Source organism: Lutjanus erythropterus, chromosome 9 (assembly GCF_056507025.1).
Source record: "Lutjanus erythropterus isolate fLutEry1 chromosome 9, fLutEry1.hap2, whole genome shotgun sequence".
In the NCBI taxonomy this organism is placed as follows: Eukaryota; Metazoa; Chordata; class Actinopteri; order Lutjaniformes; family Lutjanidae; genus Lutjanus; species Lutjanus erythropterus.
The window spans coordinates 29,095,295-29,114,671 of NC_139325.1; the positions used below are offsets into that span (position 1 = coordinate 29,095,295).

A 19,377-nucleotide genomic window follows, 5' to 3' on the forward strand; every position below is an offset into this window, starting at 1 on the left:
TTTTAAGGGACTTTTTTAGTTCACCTTTTTCTTGGTCAAGGACTATCAGGCATTGCGATGGAAGATGGCATCAGCCCAACTTCATTTCCATCACTGCCGATCTAAGCTGGATCTAAAATATACCGGTAATTATGTTAATCATTTGAATAGAATAATTGATAATTATACCCTTTATAACTGAAGACATAAGCCAGATGGTTAGAGGGTGTTTGTGGGTTTCTGACCAGTATAAAAGGGGCTTCAGTTGTCACTAACCATCCTAGTGGCCAACAATAACATTCTTAGTCACTAACTTCTTAGTCTCATGGTGAGGTGAATAGAATATGCCAGAACAATAAAGTTCAACTTATATGACCCAGCTATTAAATATAAAATGTGCTGTATTTAACAAGGCAATGATCCTTGTTACATACTGTACATAGTCACTGTCTCGCACAATAAAGAGGTCAGACAGGTGGATTGTGCAAAGGATCCAAAGTACAACTCAACAGCTTGTTGTTAAGTAATGTATGTTTTCAAAGAAAGAATGAGGACAAGAATGAAGGAACGTGTGTTTCTGCCTGCATGTCCACACTGTATAAATCTTGATGTGAACAGAACCAGTTTGAATTACCAGTCCATTGTTAAGTCGAAGTGTATTTCTATGTGGAAAACTGGGTAAATGGATATATAATTAGTAAGAACATTAAAAACATTTTCCTTTAGATTCAACAATGTATGTTTGCACAGTTTGAAGGAAAGATGACCCAATTTTGAATCTGGTTTGAAAGCATCTCAAAAACACAGCAGATCTGGTAACCTGAAAGGGGATTTACCTTTCCTTGCTTTTCCCTTCCTTTCCGAGCAGCTAGACGAGGAAGTGATCCTCCCATTTAACTGTTCAAAACAGACAGGGAAACAGTGTGGCTATCTGCATCCATGGGACTTTTTCCAAGGGATATTATAAGCCTTGGGTGGATCTCTCATTGTGTGTTTGGTTATGCAACTGCTACCTGATACCCTCATGGATATTTTAAAGAACAAGAATGACGTAATTACAGGTATCAGGGAAGAAGTAAACATATATAAGGTCTTAGCTTTTAAGTAACTAATCACAATTACAGAGGAAGCTACACAGAGAATATCAATTAGCATTATTTTATCACCTTAAAAAGAGATCTGCCTTAGGATTGGGCAATATGTTAGAATTTTCCAGCCAGTCATAGTCAACCCGAAACAACCGACGGCTGCCAATATATTTGTGCAGGTGTGTTTGCATGTGTGTGCATGTGTGCATTTTTGCAAATTTGCAATGTTGTGTACATTAAGTTTGCTACGTCCAATAAATAAACAAAATAAAGTCACAAAATGTCAAGAAAGGAAATTTTCCTTTTTAAACAGACAAATACAATCTTACATCATCAGAGTCCAAGTTTTTCTATCTTACCAAACCAAGCCCGTTGGTAAAAACAATCCCCATCCTTGGATCGGTCAAAATAAACCTTTAATTGACTGCATTAAATTTGAAAATATTCTGGCTCGAAAGGCTGTTTGGACCACAGCTAATCACTAATATGCAGTATTTGTCCAATTGCCCAACCCTAGCCTGCTTATTATTCTTATATCATTTCTATATTATTTGATAAAGATGCCCCAAGACAATTATAAGGACTGTATCAAGGCCAATCTGGTCAGATTTGGATTGATCGTATCAGATAGAATAAAGTCCATTTTTTTTTAGCTGGCTTTTACATCTTTTTGTATAAACACTCAAAGATGTGACAGAAAAGGGGCAGAGAGAGTAAGGGGATGATATGCAGATAATGGCCACAGGTTGGACTCAAGCCCCTGGCCACTGCACAGGACCCAGACTCAGAACATTGGGTGCAAATTCCAACAACTGGGCTCCCAGGGTGCCACAGGCATCGTGATTGCTTACATTCATTATGTTTACATAGTATGTTTTCAAGGCGAAAAGTGGACCAAAAATACAATCTTAGAGTTTCAGGTACATCAGTCACAAAAACAGAAAAATCATTCAATGTGACAAAAGGAACAGTTTCATAAATCATGACAACAAACTGCACTGATATATATACTCAGCAGATATACAGTACACTTTGCAGGATAGTAGCTAAATGCTAAAAACCTTCACCATGAAAAACGATGGCACAATTGAATCAATACATCCTGTAACACTTGTATCAACAAGAAAACTGCACATTATGAACATGTCAAATGCTTGTGATTTATAGCAAGGTTGCCTTATAGAAATACTCATATCCAAGAGCTTTTCACATGCATAACACATGGATTCGTTCTTGGATAAAAAGAAACTATATTTTTAATCTATTCAGACTGCTGCCATGTCAATGACAAAGCCAGGTCTACAAGGTTTAAACAGCCGCTGTACAAGGACTTCTTTGTTAAAGCTTACCAGGGACACAGCAAAAATGTATTTTCTCAATTGCAGGAAAACAGCTACAGCAGAAGTAGATGTTGGGGGCTGCTACTAAATTGTCTTATGTCGTTCTGTGCAAACCAGTAGAAATCAGTACAAGTATGTTGCCCATTATGTTCCATAGCCTTTAGGCAGTCTGTGACCCTCCCTTGATCAAAGCTCCAGCATGTCAATGAACATGATGCTTCTGTTCTGCTATTTGAGATTGAGTCAGCTCTGCTGACCTTGACATATGAGTGGGTTCTGTGCTTGTAGTGAGAACAGGGCTGATAGAGAAGCAGAGGAAAAAGGGGGCATTGCAAATGATGATTTAACATGAGTGGAGAGCTGGAACTGGCAATGCACCAGCAAAGTTCACTGCTGGGGGTAACACTGAAAAAACTACAAAGAAACGAATATGTGAAATCGCTCATGTTAGTAGGAGTAAGTGGGAGGTAGGAAGAAATTGGGATCAGTTCAGTCAAGAAAATGTTGTGATGACTACCTCCAAGTAAATCAAACAGGAAGTGAAATGGCAAGAAGAGTGAGCCTGGGAAATGAAAGAGAATTGTATCTCACAGCCGATCATCCTGACAACAAAAGCAGGGGGAAGAAGCGAGTGTTTTCATGGTCAGGGTGATATCTGGTGTTTGGAAAGGGAAAACGTGGCACACGGCATATTGTCCAGCTTTTCATTCTGCTCTTTTCCTCTATCTTCTCATCTGGCTCTTCTTTGGACAGGTGACTTAACTTGGCTGGCAGCGCAGCTGACGGGTTCTTTTCTTTCTGTCTGCCAGACAACTGTCTGTCTCCTCTTTCAACTCTCCAAGCTCAGAGAAGATGGAACAGGAGATTGTAGGGAAAACCCTTGAGTGCCACAGGCATGATGGAACTTTGTATGGTTTGGATGAACCAAATGATTCTACACAAATAGAATTTCAATCACAGCAGAGCGTGTGTTCCTGCCTTGGATCAATGAATATATTGATGGCCACTTAAAGTCATTTCAGGTACTGGGAGCACATGGGAGGAAATAAGCTTTGACTCTTGTACAGAGAAATCCTTATTTCGATCACTGCCAGAAAAGTTAAAGGCTGGGTCAAAATCCAGATATGCATACTTTGATTTTTTTCCTCCCTCAGAATAAAAAAAGGACACAGTGCAAAGTGTCCTTGAAACTTATTCTCTTAAATCGTCTTGATGCAGCAGAGATTCACACTTACGTTTAATGGCTTCTTTGAGGTTTAAACTCTAAAGCAGTCTTCCAGAAAGCTATTTTGGGGTATACGCAATAATGATTGCTTAATTTATTGTATCCACTATCCACATTTAAGGCACAATTCCAGCATAGCAAGATAGAGTAAAGAAAAAACTCCTTTGAAGAAATTATAATACACCAGAAAATGTTTGAAGAAGACTTAACAAGGATAGGTTTGAGTATCTTAGTCATAAAAACTATAACCCAACATTGGCAGTAGCTATCTTTTCTTTTATGAATTTATCTTTTCTGATAAGGTACATAGAGTTAAATGGGTTGATTGAAATGTATGCGTGCCTCACTGTTAATGATTCTGTACTCTGATCTCCAAGTCTGATACAGCACAATGACGTTACTTCATGGCCGTTTCTCATTAACTCTCAAACAGATAATGGATAGAAAAGGGTGACTACTGAAAGACTGCCAAAGACCAGTCTGCCCTATGTTTCGACAGTTTGTTTTTCTGTCACTATAAATTATGAGTCTGGCTAGATAGTCAAGTTTATTCATACAGGTCAAAATCAAATTTCCCACAAAGGGCTTTCCTATTTACATAGCAGATTTGCTAGCAAGTAGCTAACTAGCTAAAGAGAAAGATGATGTCCCTATTCTTAATCTCACCAATTTAGATTTCATTGGTCGTCTGGTCTTGTGGTAATTCCACTGGTTGGACAAAGGGTATGTAGCTTACGTATCAAGATGCATTTCCGAGTAGAACGAGTTCAGAATGAGAAAGCAGTAAAACCAGAACATCCAGGTTGCAGAAGAGCACATATCCTAAAGCTGTCCACCTCTTTAAAATTTCAAACATAGCACTGCTGGCCACAGATGGCTATAGACAGATGCATTTAAAACACTTAAAGCAGTTTATTTCGTGGACCTCTTTATGTTTCTGCTAATTTACCTAAAGGTGCTAAAGTTTTATTTATGGGGTTCCTATATGTTGGATTATGTTTTACCTATTGGTTAATGCTTTTATGATTATTGTATGGGTTGGGTATGTTTTATTCTTTAATTGTGTTGTGTTTTGCAAGTGATTTGTTTGTTGGGCATATGACATAAGAGTTAATTTCAACTTTTATTTGGCATTATTCCAGTTTCTGTCATACCACAGAAGAAATACCACATATTAAATCAGGTTTATTATACTACCATCATTTCGAAACACTGATGACAGGCAATGTGAAGTTTAAGAGCATCCAACAAGCACTGTTTTTTTTCCACTTTGATGTGACATAAGTGAATCACTACAAGCAGCCCTTTTCCTGCCATGCCCATTGAAAAGGCACCAACCCCTCTCCCAGACCAAATCGCTTGATGAATTGAAGTCTGCATGTAATTGGATGCAATCACTTCACCCCCTCCCTTTCCTCTCTTGCATTCTAATGAGCTCTTAATGGGTCCTTGATTAGAAAAAGGCACGAAAACAGCTGTCAAGGCTGGCCAGGAAATGATGGATCATCGAAGAGACTTTGGTGTCCATTAAGGTCTATTCTGGGCCCAATCACTGGTAGGTGAGAAGATGAAAAGAAACTTTCATTATATTTAGTTTCCACCGAGCAAATCCCCTGTGGAACAACGATCGCCTCTTCAAACTGACAGTCTGAGTATGCCAATAGTGTGTAGATACATAACTCACTTTTTTGTTTTTTTACTAAATCATCATCGTTTTTTCGCACATATTATATACAGCACACGACAAAAGGCAGAACGTCTCTCAGTCTAAGACCTTCATGGCTGCAGTTCTATTTGCTCAAAGGCATGACAGGTAAAGAAGGTGTCGAAAGAATAAAGAGCTGCTAAGAGTAACTCAAATATCAGTTGATATGCATAATGAAACTGACAGATTCATTAAGTCATTTTCATTATTATATATTTAAAAAATTATGATCTTATTATAATATAGCTTGTCAAAACATGAAGATGAACCCCACATCAAAGAAAGTCTTGCCATGTCTACAATATTAAATTGTCTGACATCGCTTCACATCCTGGCCTCTGGCTCATGTCATGCTAGATTTACTGTGAACATGAACTGCAAACTGAGGAAAAATATGAACACTAGCCTCCAAGTCCTTATTACAAATATGGTGTGTGTATGTTCTGTGCTATGAGATCTCAGACTTTATATGACAACTAGGGAAGGGAATAAAGAACCAGTTACACTTCAGAACCAGTTCCAAACTATCTGATCCATCAGAATTGTATACCTCCAAGTCTATCAATTCATTTTAACACTGCCAACATGTTTTTCTGACAACTGCATATTGCAAAAACATGACACCAAACTCATCAACACTGCTAGAAACTCATAACAAGGAGTTGTAGCTCAAAGTAGGAGTGCTATGATATGGCATAAAAAAAAGTCATATCATATTTTGACAGATATTGCGATTAAATTATAAATCAAATATCATTTTTGTCTAACAATTTTCACTGAAAACAAATTAAAACTGTAGCTTCTATAACTGTCAATATTGCACTTGACCACTGAGATTTCAATAATATTTTAATTATCTGTGCAGTCCTAATCCAAAGTGTTTAATTTCACAAAGAAAGATGACAACAGTACTTGTTGTACATCTGTAAAATGATGACCAGCAATATACTGACATATCTTTCTATACAACACGGAAAAAATTCCAGGAATGCCATGTATTTGACACTCTGCACATAAGGGCAACTGCTTCCCAACCAAGCAGCAGATCTATTACTGGGGGAAAATATCTTATGTTATAATAACATCAGTTCCACGCAGGCAGACAGGCTTAGCAGATTTTTTTTCTTTGACTAAGAAAACCTAAAGGAAAAGAAATGTGGTACAAAAATTCAGCAATCAATAAGAGAATCAATAAAGATCAGACAGATTGGCAGAATCGATAATGACATCGTATCAATAAATTTTTGCCCATTCCCATCCCTAAAGGACAACTTGCACTCACAAAAATGACCATTCTGGCTCCAAACACTGCATTAAACAAAGAGATGCCAGCAGTGCAGTTATATTAAATGATACACAACCAACTCTATTCAAAGCTGCTACAGTTCTTTTATGGTTGACTTTTTAAATCCTTGAATAAAATATTTCAGATGTGGGCACTCCAACAAGTTACACATGTCAGCCCCTCTATGTTGTTGTACCACCCTCACCCACTTCTGTCACTTGTTTCCTGCAAAGTAACCTGAATGTGGCATCAAATACCGCTTCAATATCAAACTCTCTTCCCTCCACAGCGACCCATACATTAATGGTATGATATCCTCTGCATCTGTGAGGTGCAGATAAATGCAAGAATATCCAACAGGGAATTAATGTTTGCCACACAGTCACACTGGCTCTGGCTTTTATTCATAATTTATGCAAGTAAAAGCACAGAGCGAGCATGAATTGTGAATAAGCATTAATGATTAATAAAACACGATATGTCGTTCTGAGTGTGCAGCAAATATTTATTCCTTGCTGGCTTGCTGTACATGTTTCACCTGGTATATGCTCAAACTCATTACATATTTTGTGCTTCAGGTGCTCTGGGAAAGTGCAACCAAATTGATTTGCATAAGTGATTTAAATAAATCAGGCACTAAACAGACAGACGCCACACTGGTTGAGTTTTAATGCCTGGCAGTACTTCAGAAACTTCTTAGCAAGTAAGTGTTATAAATGTTCGAATGTGTCAGAGCTTTCAAGAAAACACAGCAGCAGCCCCCTTTCTACTATGAGCACTGCGGGAAATAGAAGACAACACTAGCATGAGATGTCTCTGGTGGATCTGGAAGCTGAGGAGTCTTCCAAAAGAAGAAGAACTAATAAAGGTGGCCTAAGCTGCTTTGTCCCAGTAGTTATTCTTAGTCTGACAGTCACTGTTGATGTATGATGAGAGGAGACGGCCTGGCAACCGTAGCTTGTATTGTGTGGTGATATTCCAGAGGCAGGTGTGGCTACTAAAAGCTTATAAATAACCCTCCATCCTTCCATATCCAATGCTGTGGCCTTGAGTGATGCCTTCTTTCCTCACGGCCCCTGTGTGCTTTTAGCCCTTGTCAGTCAGCACCAATGGACACACAAAACCATGTGTCCATGACAACACAGTTAATTATAATAAAACATGTGCTTCCTTCAAGTGATTTGCAGACAAAGAAAGAATAAAACCTTTCAGCAAACACACACATAATCATACAACCATGACACAAATGATACAGATCATTTAAGTATGTGGGTTTCCTTCAAGTTTTTGTTTGCAGAGAAATAAAAGAAAACTTATCGCTTCAGCCACTAGTCTAAATGGATATCACACAAACACACACAGTTCTAATGAACTCTGCCAGAAAGAGCACCCTGTTTAATGAGCAGAACAGTGGACACGTTCCAGGAACTAATCAAAGATCACTGTAAAATGGGATGAGAAGCAAGAACAAGGAGAATACAGAAAAGGAGACGGTGCAAGAATCAGTTCAAGTCATAATAAGGATCAGAAATACTTTACTGATCCCCTGGAAGAAATTGGTCACATTACAGATGCACCTTACAAGAATAGAAAAAATATAGAAGAAGAAAAAAGATAACTAGATGTATAAAAATGTATAAAAAGTCAGTACACGTACAACAACTGCTATTACTACTACAGAACTAGTGAGATTATGCATTAGCCTTTGCTTTTATACTATAGTAGCCTTTTAATGCACCTTTATGTCACGATGATGGCACCACCACCAATATATTACAGAGAACTGGATACTGTGTTTTTATTCCTATGAGAGCTGCTCAGTAGTGCTTGAAGCAGACATCATGCCACCCATAGAGCAAGCCCACAAGAGACTACTGCTGGCCAAGTGGCAAACATCTGCCGTAATCTTCCACTAACTTGAAATTGGAGATTAAATTATTTATTCATACAACTCCTCTAGACTTTCCAAATGTTTTAAGCCTAAATTGGATTAAATCCTGATAGTGAAATGAGTCATTTTGCGTGGGCTGTGACTCTCAAAAAGTTCCTGTTCCGGTCATTACACAGTTTGGCCACTATGTCAAATTGGCTTCAAAGTCTGGCACTCTTCCTGGGAGCCTGGATGACACTAGATAAAAAAAGATTGGGATTGCAAAAGTTATCACAATTCATGGCACAATAAGCACCAAACTTTGAGCTTTTGGTGGCACTAGACCAAAGGTCAGGAGAGGGATTCAGGGAACCATGAATCAGAAATGCCTCCGAAACAGCTTAAAATGCTGGATCAGGTAAGTGAGTGAGTATATGCACCGATATCACATATTTATTAGCCCTGAAACATGATCCTGCTACTAATCCTGCATTCTGTATGCATTTTTTTTTTCCCTCGGCCAGGCCATAAAACAGTAATAGCAATCATATCACAAAGTTTAGTTATCAGAATCATATTGTGAAGGGAAAAAACAGAAAATCTCTAATTGTGGTTCACTGTGGTTGATCGACCAAAACTGCTATAACTAGTGGTATAGTGCTAGCCTGGCATTATACTGTATATGTTATATACAAAATGTGTTTATACTTAAAAAAAAAAGGAAAAACAAAGTCCAAGGTCAGATTTTTAATAAGCAGGAACCAAAGACTCTCTAGTCAACAGCTGATCTGCTCTCCCTCCATGCTCCATCCTCTCTTTCTCCTTTTCTCTGTATGTCATCTCTCTCCCTGCAGCCTTCTGCCTCCTCTGTCTTCCCACTTGTCATTTCTCCGCCTTTAATTTGGGATTCTTTGTACCCAGGTGGAGTAGTGCTGAGAGGGATGAAATAAATATATATATTTCTTTTAGTGACAGTTACTGAGCAGACGTTTGTAGTTCCACCACCAGCCAGTTGTTCTCCTGAGGCCGTTCCAGCTGTTCCTTTCAGCTGCTCAGGTCATTTGGTCCAGCCTCTCTTATTGTACAGGGAACTATTGTGTCATCTCTTAGCTGCTTGTCCTCTGAGCGCTCTGTAAACCAATCTGACTGATGGAAATGATCTGTGTCTGTGCCTGTGGTGGTTATGTGTGTCCATTTAGGTCTGAGTGTGTTGTGAAGTTGAACGTGCGTGTGTGTGTGTCTGTGCGTGTGTGTGTACAGGGGAGGTGTCATTGGTCTATATTTACCAACTTAAGAATGAGACAGCATTGTGTCGTCCACATTCTTGGCACTGAAGGACACTTTGTGTGCAGGGTCACCCTCACCACTTCATCAAGAGAGACAGAGAGAGGAGAGAGTGAGGAAGAAGCAGACAGACAGTGAGAGGTAATACAAAGAGGTGAGACAGCAAGACTGAACAAGATCTTCAAGAAGAGAGACAGACAGGCCGACAGAAAAGGAAGTGGGATATATCTGTCCTACAGATCTTTGACACCCAGAGGACTTCAACGGTTTCTTTAAAGAAAAGCGTGAGTGGGATTTCCTTTACTCGGCCTTCATCTAAATCGAACAGTAACGGCATAAAGATTATTTAAGACAGGTTAATGACACATTTAAGTATGTGATAACTCAATGAAATCAAACATCACTAAGCAGGAGTAAAACACACACTCAATGCCTCTATAATACGTCTGCATAATGCTGTTAATTATCATTCTTTCTTTGTGTTGTCAAAAAGGTTTCTTTTCTCGTGTTGTTTCTTTTGAGACGCTTTTCTTGCTTCTCCAGCTAGTTGAACTTCTTAATGGTCTCATCTTTTGATGGCCTCAGTGGATGTAGCTTTTAATTACTCTCCGGGGAAGGCATAAAGTAAGCTCCTGTAGTGTTCAGACAAATCTTTCCCCTTCAACGAGTAGAATAGTAAATCACTTGTCCTCCTATTCCTCTGTTGGCATATTTTTTTTTTTATTACCAGAGACTCGGAAACTGAGCTCTCAATTCACTCTAGAGACTGAAAACTGCGCTGTGTGTAGAAAAGAGCACCACTTTGCTTTTGCTCCACTCCCTCCAGGGGCCCAGGATCCAGGCCTACCCATGGAGACTGATCAATTTTAATGTGCCAGAGGTCGACCTTCCATTAACAGTGTTCAAACAAGGCGCCCCCATTGAACAACAGTGAGCCACAAAAAGAGCAACAGGGGAATCAGCTGGCCCGCTAGCCTATTAGCCTTTTAGCTAACTCAGTCATGTTTTCCTCAAGGTAATTGAAGGAGATGAGAAGAAATAACACATTACGCTTGTTTATTGCGCTAAAACAGGTGGTTGCTATTGGGACTGGGTGAATGAAGCTATCAGTCAGGCGTGACCTGATTCTGTTTGTTGGGTGCATTCTGCATTCACTTCCCCACAGCAGCCACATGATTAATGATGGGCAGGGTGTGGGCAGCAGCATGGCGGACCCAACTGATGAATTATTAGTGGCTCAGCGACCCACAAAGGGGTGATTCATTCAACGTGGGACTGAAACACACCTTTTCTCCACATCAACACCTAAAACCACACTGGACTCCAGTGAAAAAGAAAAACCTGACATGCACAATCGTTCGTATCAGAGGTTTTCAAAGTGGGAGGCGGGCCTCCCCCAGAGGGGCTCCAAACAGTTCCAGAGGAGGCTCAGCAAATGGAAGTGAAAAAATATTACATTAGTCATGAAAAGGAGATCACATAAAATGACCTAAATGTGAGTGATCTGGTTACAGGGAGAGTACAGAGATTTTTACGGCTATTCTCACTTTCCCAGTATAACAAGTTAAGGTGAGTTCAGACGAAATATTCACAACAAGAACATTGCAGGGAGATGCTGCAGCAGACTAAACTGGCCCGAATCAGCTCAACTCCAGCCAGCTGATGGCATCGCCTGTAACTGAGTTGTACAAATTGCCAGTGGCTGATTTTAGAACATGGCCAGTTTCAACAGTCGATCAGCTCATAGAAAAGTCAGTAAACTGTCAGTAATGGCAGAATTTTGGACAGCTGCTTGCTGTGTCTTAGTCGTGTCTTGAAGGAGGCCCTTCATTTGCTAAACTTGCACAAGATCTGTCAAGATCATTTCTTCATTGTGCCCCTTACAAACTAATAATGTTCTAAAATGTGACAATGCTGTAGTGGGAAAGATCACGGTTTGGGTTAAAATAATCACTCTCACAAGATGTTTCATAGATCTAGACACAACAGTGTCTCTATCTTCTCTCCTTATACTCAGCCACTCTCATTCCACACAGACCTTTTAGGTTTTTCGCTGATTAATTAATACTAGAAATGCAACTGTAGCAGGTAACTCACCATCACTGAGATCATTTATATTTTCAGTCACTACAAATTATATCCAGCTACAACAAAGACATCACAGCTGCCAGAGCTCAAGTACAGAGTCTAGTTGCTATGGAGATGATATACAATCTCATCTAGTGTCATTGGTGTGAACTGGCAGATTTTCAGAAAGTTGCAGACTAGCATTTTGCAAGTAGTTGCAGATTTTAACTTGAATCTTTGTCTGAGCAGGGCTTTAGGGTATCTTGGCTCAACTGTTGAGTGTCTAACGGATCAAAGAGCTTAATCATGATCCAATAGACATCCAGGAATTGAGCAAAACTCAGCAAGAAAACTAAGTGGAGGCCCACTGTCTCAGACTTGACCCCTGGTTTATATGCTTTATAGCTCAAACTAAAGACCTAACCAGGACAGGAACCCACAGGTGGTTATTTGAGTGGGTTCCAGGGAAACTGAGTGAGTCCCCACTAAAATGTGTGGTTTTGGCAAATTGTAATGTTAAAATCTTGTTTGATGTTATATGGTTAATTATGGTTCTATCTGTGTGTATTAAAACCTTTAGACATCACTAGCAGTAAAATGCAACACACACATGAATGTAGCCCTAATATTAATTCAAAAAACATAAAATATATTTTTTGTGGTGTTTTATTGCAGAAAACTGAATATCTTTCACTTGTGGACTAGTTGTTGGAAACAACAAGACATCTGAAGACATCATCTTGGCCTCTGGGAAAACAAGAGTGCATTTTTCATTACTTTCTGACATTTTGTAGACCAACTCTTTAACTGAAAGAAAATCAGCAGACTAATCAATGAAAATAGTCATAAGTTGCAGACCTAGTCACTTTGTGAAAACATTTGGAAAATACAGAACTTTCAAACAGCTACATATTTAAAGACCGCATCGGTTTTAAAGTGTTGACTATTGAATTTCAGACAGCAATTTTCCTCCCCAAAGTGCATAAATAACATTTTCAATCGAAACCCACTTATGGTAGGTGTGTTTGTCGCTCCTTAGCAAATAGAAGTTAGGAGGCTGACATAAGTTTGATGTACTATTCTTTTGGTCCAGGATGTAATTGCAGAAAATATTGATTCAGAAGCATTATGTTATTAGTAGCACAATGTTGTGTCCTTGGTTTTCAAGACCCAACACATTTATTTTGGATATTAAAGGACTTGTGTCCCTTTAGATACCAACCATCTATCAGAGAGCTAAATGGTGTAGTTAGCATTTTGCATACACTAAGCACATTTTTGAGCTCAATTATAATTCTCTACGGAGGAGGTTTGAGACAGATTCATAAATCTAAATGACCACAATATAGAACAGTCATTACTTAACCACTTCAACTGAGAAATGTACCAGAAATGTAACAAAGTATGATTTTATCTGAATACAAAACACAACATAAATAATTATGTCTCTTGCCATGGCTGAAATGTCTGCAGTGTTAAGTGGCCATTCATTTGGCAACTCCTTTGCTCTCAATATGAAACATACAGCTTTGAGTTGCTCCAGATCTGAGTGTCTGTTGACTGCTTACAAGTATAATATAGGTATGTTTCTGGCCGTGGCAACTGTGCCTTACTGACTCCCAGTGACTCTATATGGCACTGCCTCCTACACACCTCTGCATCCTCACTCCTAGTCTCCCCTCCCTCTACAGGTGCCAGTTGGGGGGTTACCATGGAAACCAGGACGGTGATGAAGCGAGAGCAGGAGGAGCAGTCGTCCCAGATGTCTCACAGCATGCAACTGTCCTCCCAGATAAAGAAGAAGACCTTCACTTCCAGGTGCAAATATGCTCACCTGACATCAGTAGTGGAAGTTAATAAGGATAAATGGAAGTGTGGAAGTTTACCTACTACAAGGAGATTTTAAGTGCTTACAAAACAATCTCAATTGAATAGTGGTGCATCTATATGACCTACATAAGCAAACAAGAACATCTGCGAGAAGACCAGCTATTTGTATATCATTATCCTTGATGCCTGCCACAGTGTTGTAATCTCCTTGATATCAGATGGAATGAAAAATTTATATTTTCCCTGGCAAAGTTACAGAGTGAGTAGTATGCTAGTCAGGTAACAGGAAGAAGGAGAATTTTTTTATTTAGATTTATGTTTGATTTTTCAGGTTATACTTTATAGTTGTGGCAGAGGAAACACTAGTAGCTTTAAGTACAAATACAACAGCATCAAAATACATCGTACAAGTTCTGTACTCAAAATCTTAAGCAAAAGTACACAAGTATTACTTTTAAAATGGAGGCTATTTAAACTATCAAAGCAAAACTACTAATATAATCTCTGTGAGTTATTTAATCCAGTGGTTCCCAACTAATGGGTCTGGCCGCTCCAAAGGGGGGTCATGAGATCATTAAGGCAGCAGAAAGGAAGAAAAAACACTTTAGATGGATTTTTTTTTTCATCAGTTTGTGAAATATCAGATAGGCCTATTTTTAACTGTTTGGGCCCCAAAGAGTTAATAAGTAAAGAATCTGAAAAAGTTTAAAGGAAAAACATCTCTAAAGTGGAAATGCTAAAATCTATTAAGTATCTGAAATATGACAAGGGAGCTCCAACTACACAGTGTTTCTTTTAAAGAGGTCACAAGCAAAATGGCTTGGAAACCACCAGTTTAATGTTTAACAATGTGTTGTATTGTATAATATTATATTATGATACTTTCATGTTAATCTAAATCTGAAAACTAACCAATGCTAACTATATAATGAAATGGAGTAAAAAGGAGAATACAAGTATCTCAACTCTACTGCAGTAAATGTACTTTATTCCTTTCCACCACTGCCTGACATACAGTAGAACACAGTATAGGATAACAGTATCGTTTTTGTAACTTCTATTCTTCCTAGGGATTAATGCTACTATAGAGCAGGGATATTTTTTCTAACATGAACAAATCCCATGAATAATTTGATCCTACAAGTAATATCTATGTAGTCAAAGCCTGATATGGCTTATTCACGGTGCCATGAACCATCATCGTTGTCCAGATCTATTAAAAACACATCAGCAAGTTTTGTTGTTGCAATGCATTTTCCTTCATTATGATAAATATGGAAACTCAAATGGAAATTGCAAATAAGTGCACCAAATCCGCAGCAGAACACAGTTAGCAACAAATAAGCTATTTAGCCCTGTTTGAGTAACATTTCCTAACAACTGTTTTAGGAAATAGCCTAACCTTTTTAGCCTAACCTTTTTAGGGAAATAATCTTTTTGAAAAAATTAAATTCTGTATTCAAGACTAGTTTTAAATTATGTACACAGTAGAACAAATGAGTTGTTAATGGACATATCCTTTTGGAAACACTCTAATTTACTTACTCAGATTTACTTTAAAACAAAAGTTTCAACTTTCAAATACAACCACCACATGCAAGCTAACAGGCGGAAAAGACTCTTGGCTCATTTGTTTTTACCACCTGTACATTTTTCATTTTTGGAAATCTGAACTACGAGCCTAGTGAACACAAACATAGTCCCCACCTTTAGGGAACACTGCCTCTGTATCGTCTTACTAGAAGAAGCTGTATAATCAATATTATTTAGGTAGTAGTAGCTTGAGAGGTTCCACCTGTAATATTATAATACTAAAAAATGTTCATCTCAACCAGTCATCAAGTGTCACATTTAGCCCTTAACCCTGATTTTAATTAAAACCAAGAGAAGTGAGATGAGATAGTTCATTTTTATTCCAGTGCAGTATCTCTTGTTTCAGGCATTTTTCAGAAATGAGTCTCTTGAAATGAGAAAAAATAAAGGAAATTGCTGCACTAATGTCAGGCAAATAGTTTAAGGCTATAAAATTTATGAAAAAAACATATTAATATTGGAACCAAGCCTATATTATCTCACCCTTTCAACCAGATTTTTCATGTTTCAAAAAGCTATGATGTGTATTAATAGATTTAATTACTTGTGAAGAGTGAGACTGTTTTGCACTAAATCTCCATTTCATAAACAGCAAAGAACATCTGCATATATTAGAAAAAGGTGTTTACAGTGTTCTCCCTAAATACATACTTTTTATAATAAAGCAGATACAATTGATTAGTATTATGTTGCTCAATGTGGGCAAAGCTGTCCTGACTGATCGCAGCTGATTTGTTTTTACAGTTGCAGGGTGACACTAAGTATTTATTAAAGAGAAACATATGGCAGGCTGGTTATTCTGAGCTCAATGAGACATTACATTCACTGAAGCATACCCTGTGGGCGACTGATGGTCCCTGCCAGCACAACAAATTCATACAGACCTACAGTATTCACAAACACGCCGCTGAGACCCTCTCCACCATTGTCTACATCTAGTATGCCTCTTGTTAGGAATAAAGTCCTGATTCACTACATTGCAACACACACACACACAAACATACTCATGAAAACAATGTTTCTCAATATTTCAATGTTATGTTGCAGTGTGTCCCTGAGACAGCTCAATCAAACATGTTTTCGGCAATGTTCAGGACCAGGACAGAATATACACATGAACGCTTGGCACACACAATAACTAGGTGGAGCTGACCACTGAATAAATGAAGACAACTTTGTGTGCAGTTGCAGTTCAGGTACTTTGTGGTTAGTAGTGTTATTGCAGCCAGCATACATTACTCATTAAATGGGAGGTGTTGCAGTCAACTAGTGGTTTGAAAAACAAATATGGACAGCATCAAGTGTGACTGGAATAATCCAAACAATTTGAGAACACAACAGCTCTCAAATAAGCTAAAAGACAATGAGGTGTCATACAGGGCTGGGTGATGTCCACTGAATAGGCATAAGACGATGTCCACAATGAAACATCATGATGGGAGAAGGAAGCAGTCAGATCAGCTTTCACATCCCTGCCAGGCGAGTGTCCAGCATACATCCCCACAGTGGGTTTTCATCTCCGCTAAGCTAAACTACGAAAACAATAGCGCAAATAACAGTGGCCCCCAGGAAAAAAATACTGCTGCTACAAACGGAACTGAGCATCATGAGTTCTCCTAACTGGGCAGGTTCAATAAGAAAATAATGTAGACGGGACATGTAGATGTAACATTGGTGCAATGACCAGAAACAACAGAAAAACTACGCCTCACATCTATTCTAAGGGGACACAGTACCTCATACACAGAGAGCTTTTAAATCACGATTATGATAGTTAAGGATTCAGTGGTTGATGATTATCATCCATCAGGTGATGGAAGATGCCATCATTCATCAGCCAAACCCTAGTTTCAGAGCAAAATAAAAGAAACAGACACTAGTAGTAGCTTACTTTTAATGTCAGCCTGATGCATGAACTGTATCCACTTTGTCCTGTAGTAAAAATAATGATGGTATGGTCAAAGTTAATTCTTGACCTGGGAAACAAGAACAAGAATTAAAGTTTTACCTCAACTTTAAGGCAAATATGGACCCGTCAAAGTCAAACTGATCAGAAAAACAAGGAAATTGATTTCTACAATTCCATGACAACTTGTCAAACTCCATCTGCTGATAAAGATTATGTGGTATGCTTCAAAGCTCCTGAACAGTGACTACATTAACCATATTCTGTTTATTTTGTATTCTATATAAAATGTTTCAGTAAGTTGACCCATTTGCTGCTGACTTCACAAGCTTTCTGATGATTTTACAGGTATTATTACACAAGTAAAATATAAGGAATTTATTAGTAGCCTATTCCATTTTACTATGAAATTAAAAATAAAAAAGCAGGCACACCAGTGCTCCCACATGACTCCAGTGAAATCTAATAGAAATCACTTCTGGTCCTGCCCTAATAGTCTCAAGTCGAATTTGCCTTCATTTTCACAGCCCCCCTGCTGCAGTGAGTTATTAAATTAGGCTAACCTATCGGTCTGCAATCTCCATTGCAGAATAAAGGCAATAGAACCCATTTTCTCCTTAGGGATGATGAAAATAAGCAATTATTCCATCAAGCTTAGTTGAGACAAACTTAGAGTTCATCTCTCTTTGTTAAAAAGAATCAAGAGAGACAAAGCAGGTGCAGTGCTAAATTTGTACTTCACGTAGATTAGAAAATGTCCTCTGGGTATGTTTAGCAAATAAACCACTCAAGTAGAGAACAGCTTTACCTACAGAGTAGGTTTGTGTTTGTACAATAGGTATATTACTATTTTCAGCACAAGTTGTTGACATACATACAACATTGAGTGCAGGTCATCCAGTGCCTCTCAGAACTTTTCCGCTTTTTTATTTTCTAGTTATTACACCAAGTTAATATTTTTAGGAAGCCTGTTGTTTATGAACACATAAGTGCACAACTTCATTCTCCTGCACACAGTATCAGGTCTTTCTAATGTGTCTGTTTGCTTGCGTGGGAGCACATGTGTGTGCATGTTCCTGTTTGCATGCCATGAGTGTTTGTGTTTCTGTGTGTGTATATCTGTGGGCTGTACTTAGGTGATACTGCCCAGCCGCAGGCTCTGCATTACATTATTCAACGGCCCGAGTCTCTCAGTACACTCAAAGGGAACCTAAACAAAGAAAAAGAGAAAAATAAGACAGCAAAAGCAGAAGTTGCCCTCTGAATGCCATGAAATGGGGAAATTCTCCAGCTTACAAAGAAAAGAAAACGAGAAGTTATGTCAATTTGCATCGCTATTTGTAAGATGGCTTGTTGAAAGTAATGCCTGAGGCTAGATGTTAGCAGCAACGGTAGTTGGGGGTTTTGTTATACACACCTGGGTAAATATACAGTTCTGCCAGACAAACTTCAAGATTTTTATCTCCATCAGGCGTAACACTAAAGGAGATCATACGTTTGGTCATATATGTGTGTTATATTTGTCTGCTAATCTCACATACTAGTACTGGAGCGATCAAGTCTAATACCCCTACCTATTAGACCTACTGACAGCTCTATTTTATACCAACTACAGACTCCTCATTCCTCTTAACTGGCCAGTAGGGGCTTCAAGTCATCAACAACTGCTTGACTAAAAACAATGCTTAGTCTCTTGCAGGAGAAATTTTGGCCTTTGCCACGGCTCAAAAACTGACATCCACAGAAAAGTCTGGTCTCATCGCAAATCAGAGCATCTGCAGATTAATTCCATACCCGACATGTCATGAGCCGCTAAAGTTGGGCACCACACGAGATTAATAAATAATTTCTGTTATCTTTGTCGCCATCTTGACTGTAATGGACCCAGAGCAAAGATCACTGGCTGCACATAGAGATGCCAGGCTGAGTAACTTTTCCCACCAGTCAACATCATTGATTATGGAAATATTGTCAATTTGCATAACGTGTGTTGATGCGTCACTATGACCTGCTGCCCTTGGTCAAAGCATGGATTCAGCCCTAAAACAAGCTGCAGAGAGCAAGCTTTACCGTGATCATCCAAAGTGAGGCAGTATTTTCAATAGAGACGCAACAGTATGGCTCCCTTGTGAGCTCTACAAACTGGACATGTCTTATCCCAGCAGGACAATTGCCTCGCACGTGGGCTGTAAGTGAAGCAGTGAG

The 19,377-nt window shown here is 38.7% G+C and overlaps 1 protein-coding gene across 1 annotated transcript in view; it reads left to right on the forward strand.

Annotated features, from left to right (window-relative positions):
- Positions 1 to 9,879: 9,879 nt before the first annotated feature.
- myom3 (myomesin 3) overlaps positions 9,880 to 19,377 on the forward strand; it is an 81,534-nt gene continuing 72,036 nt past the window's right edge. The window contains exons 1-2 of the mRNA XM_084727048.1: positions 9,880 to 10,060; positions 13,535 to 13,661. Coding sequence (XP_084583174.1) covers positions 13,555 to 13,661 — 107 coding nt within the window. The 5' untranslated portion in view covers positions 9,880 to 10,060; positions 13,535 to 13,554. The remainder of the gene's footprint in view (positions 10,061 to 13,534; positions 13,662 to 19,377) is intronic.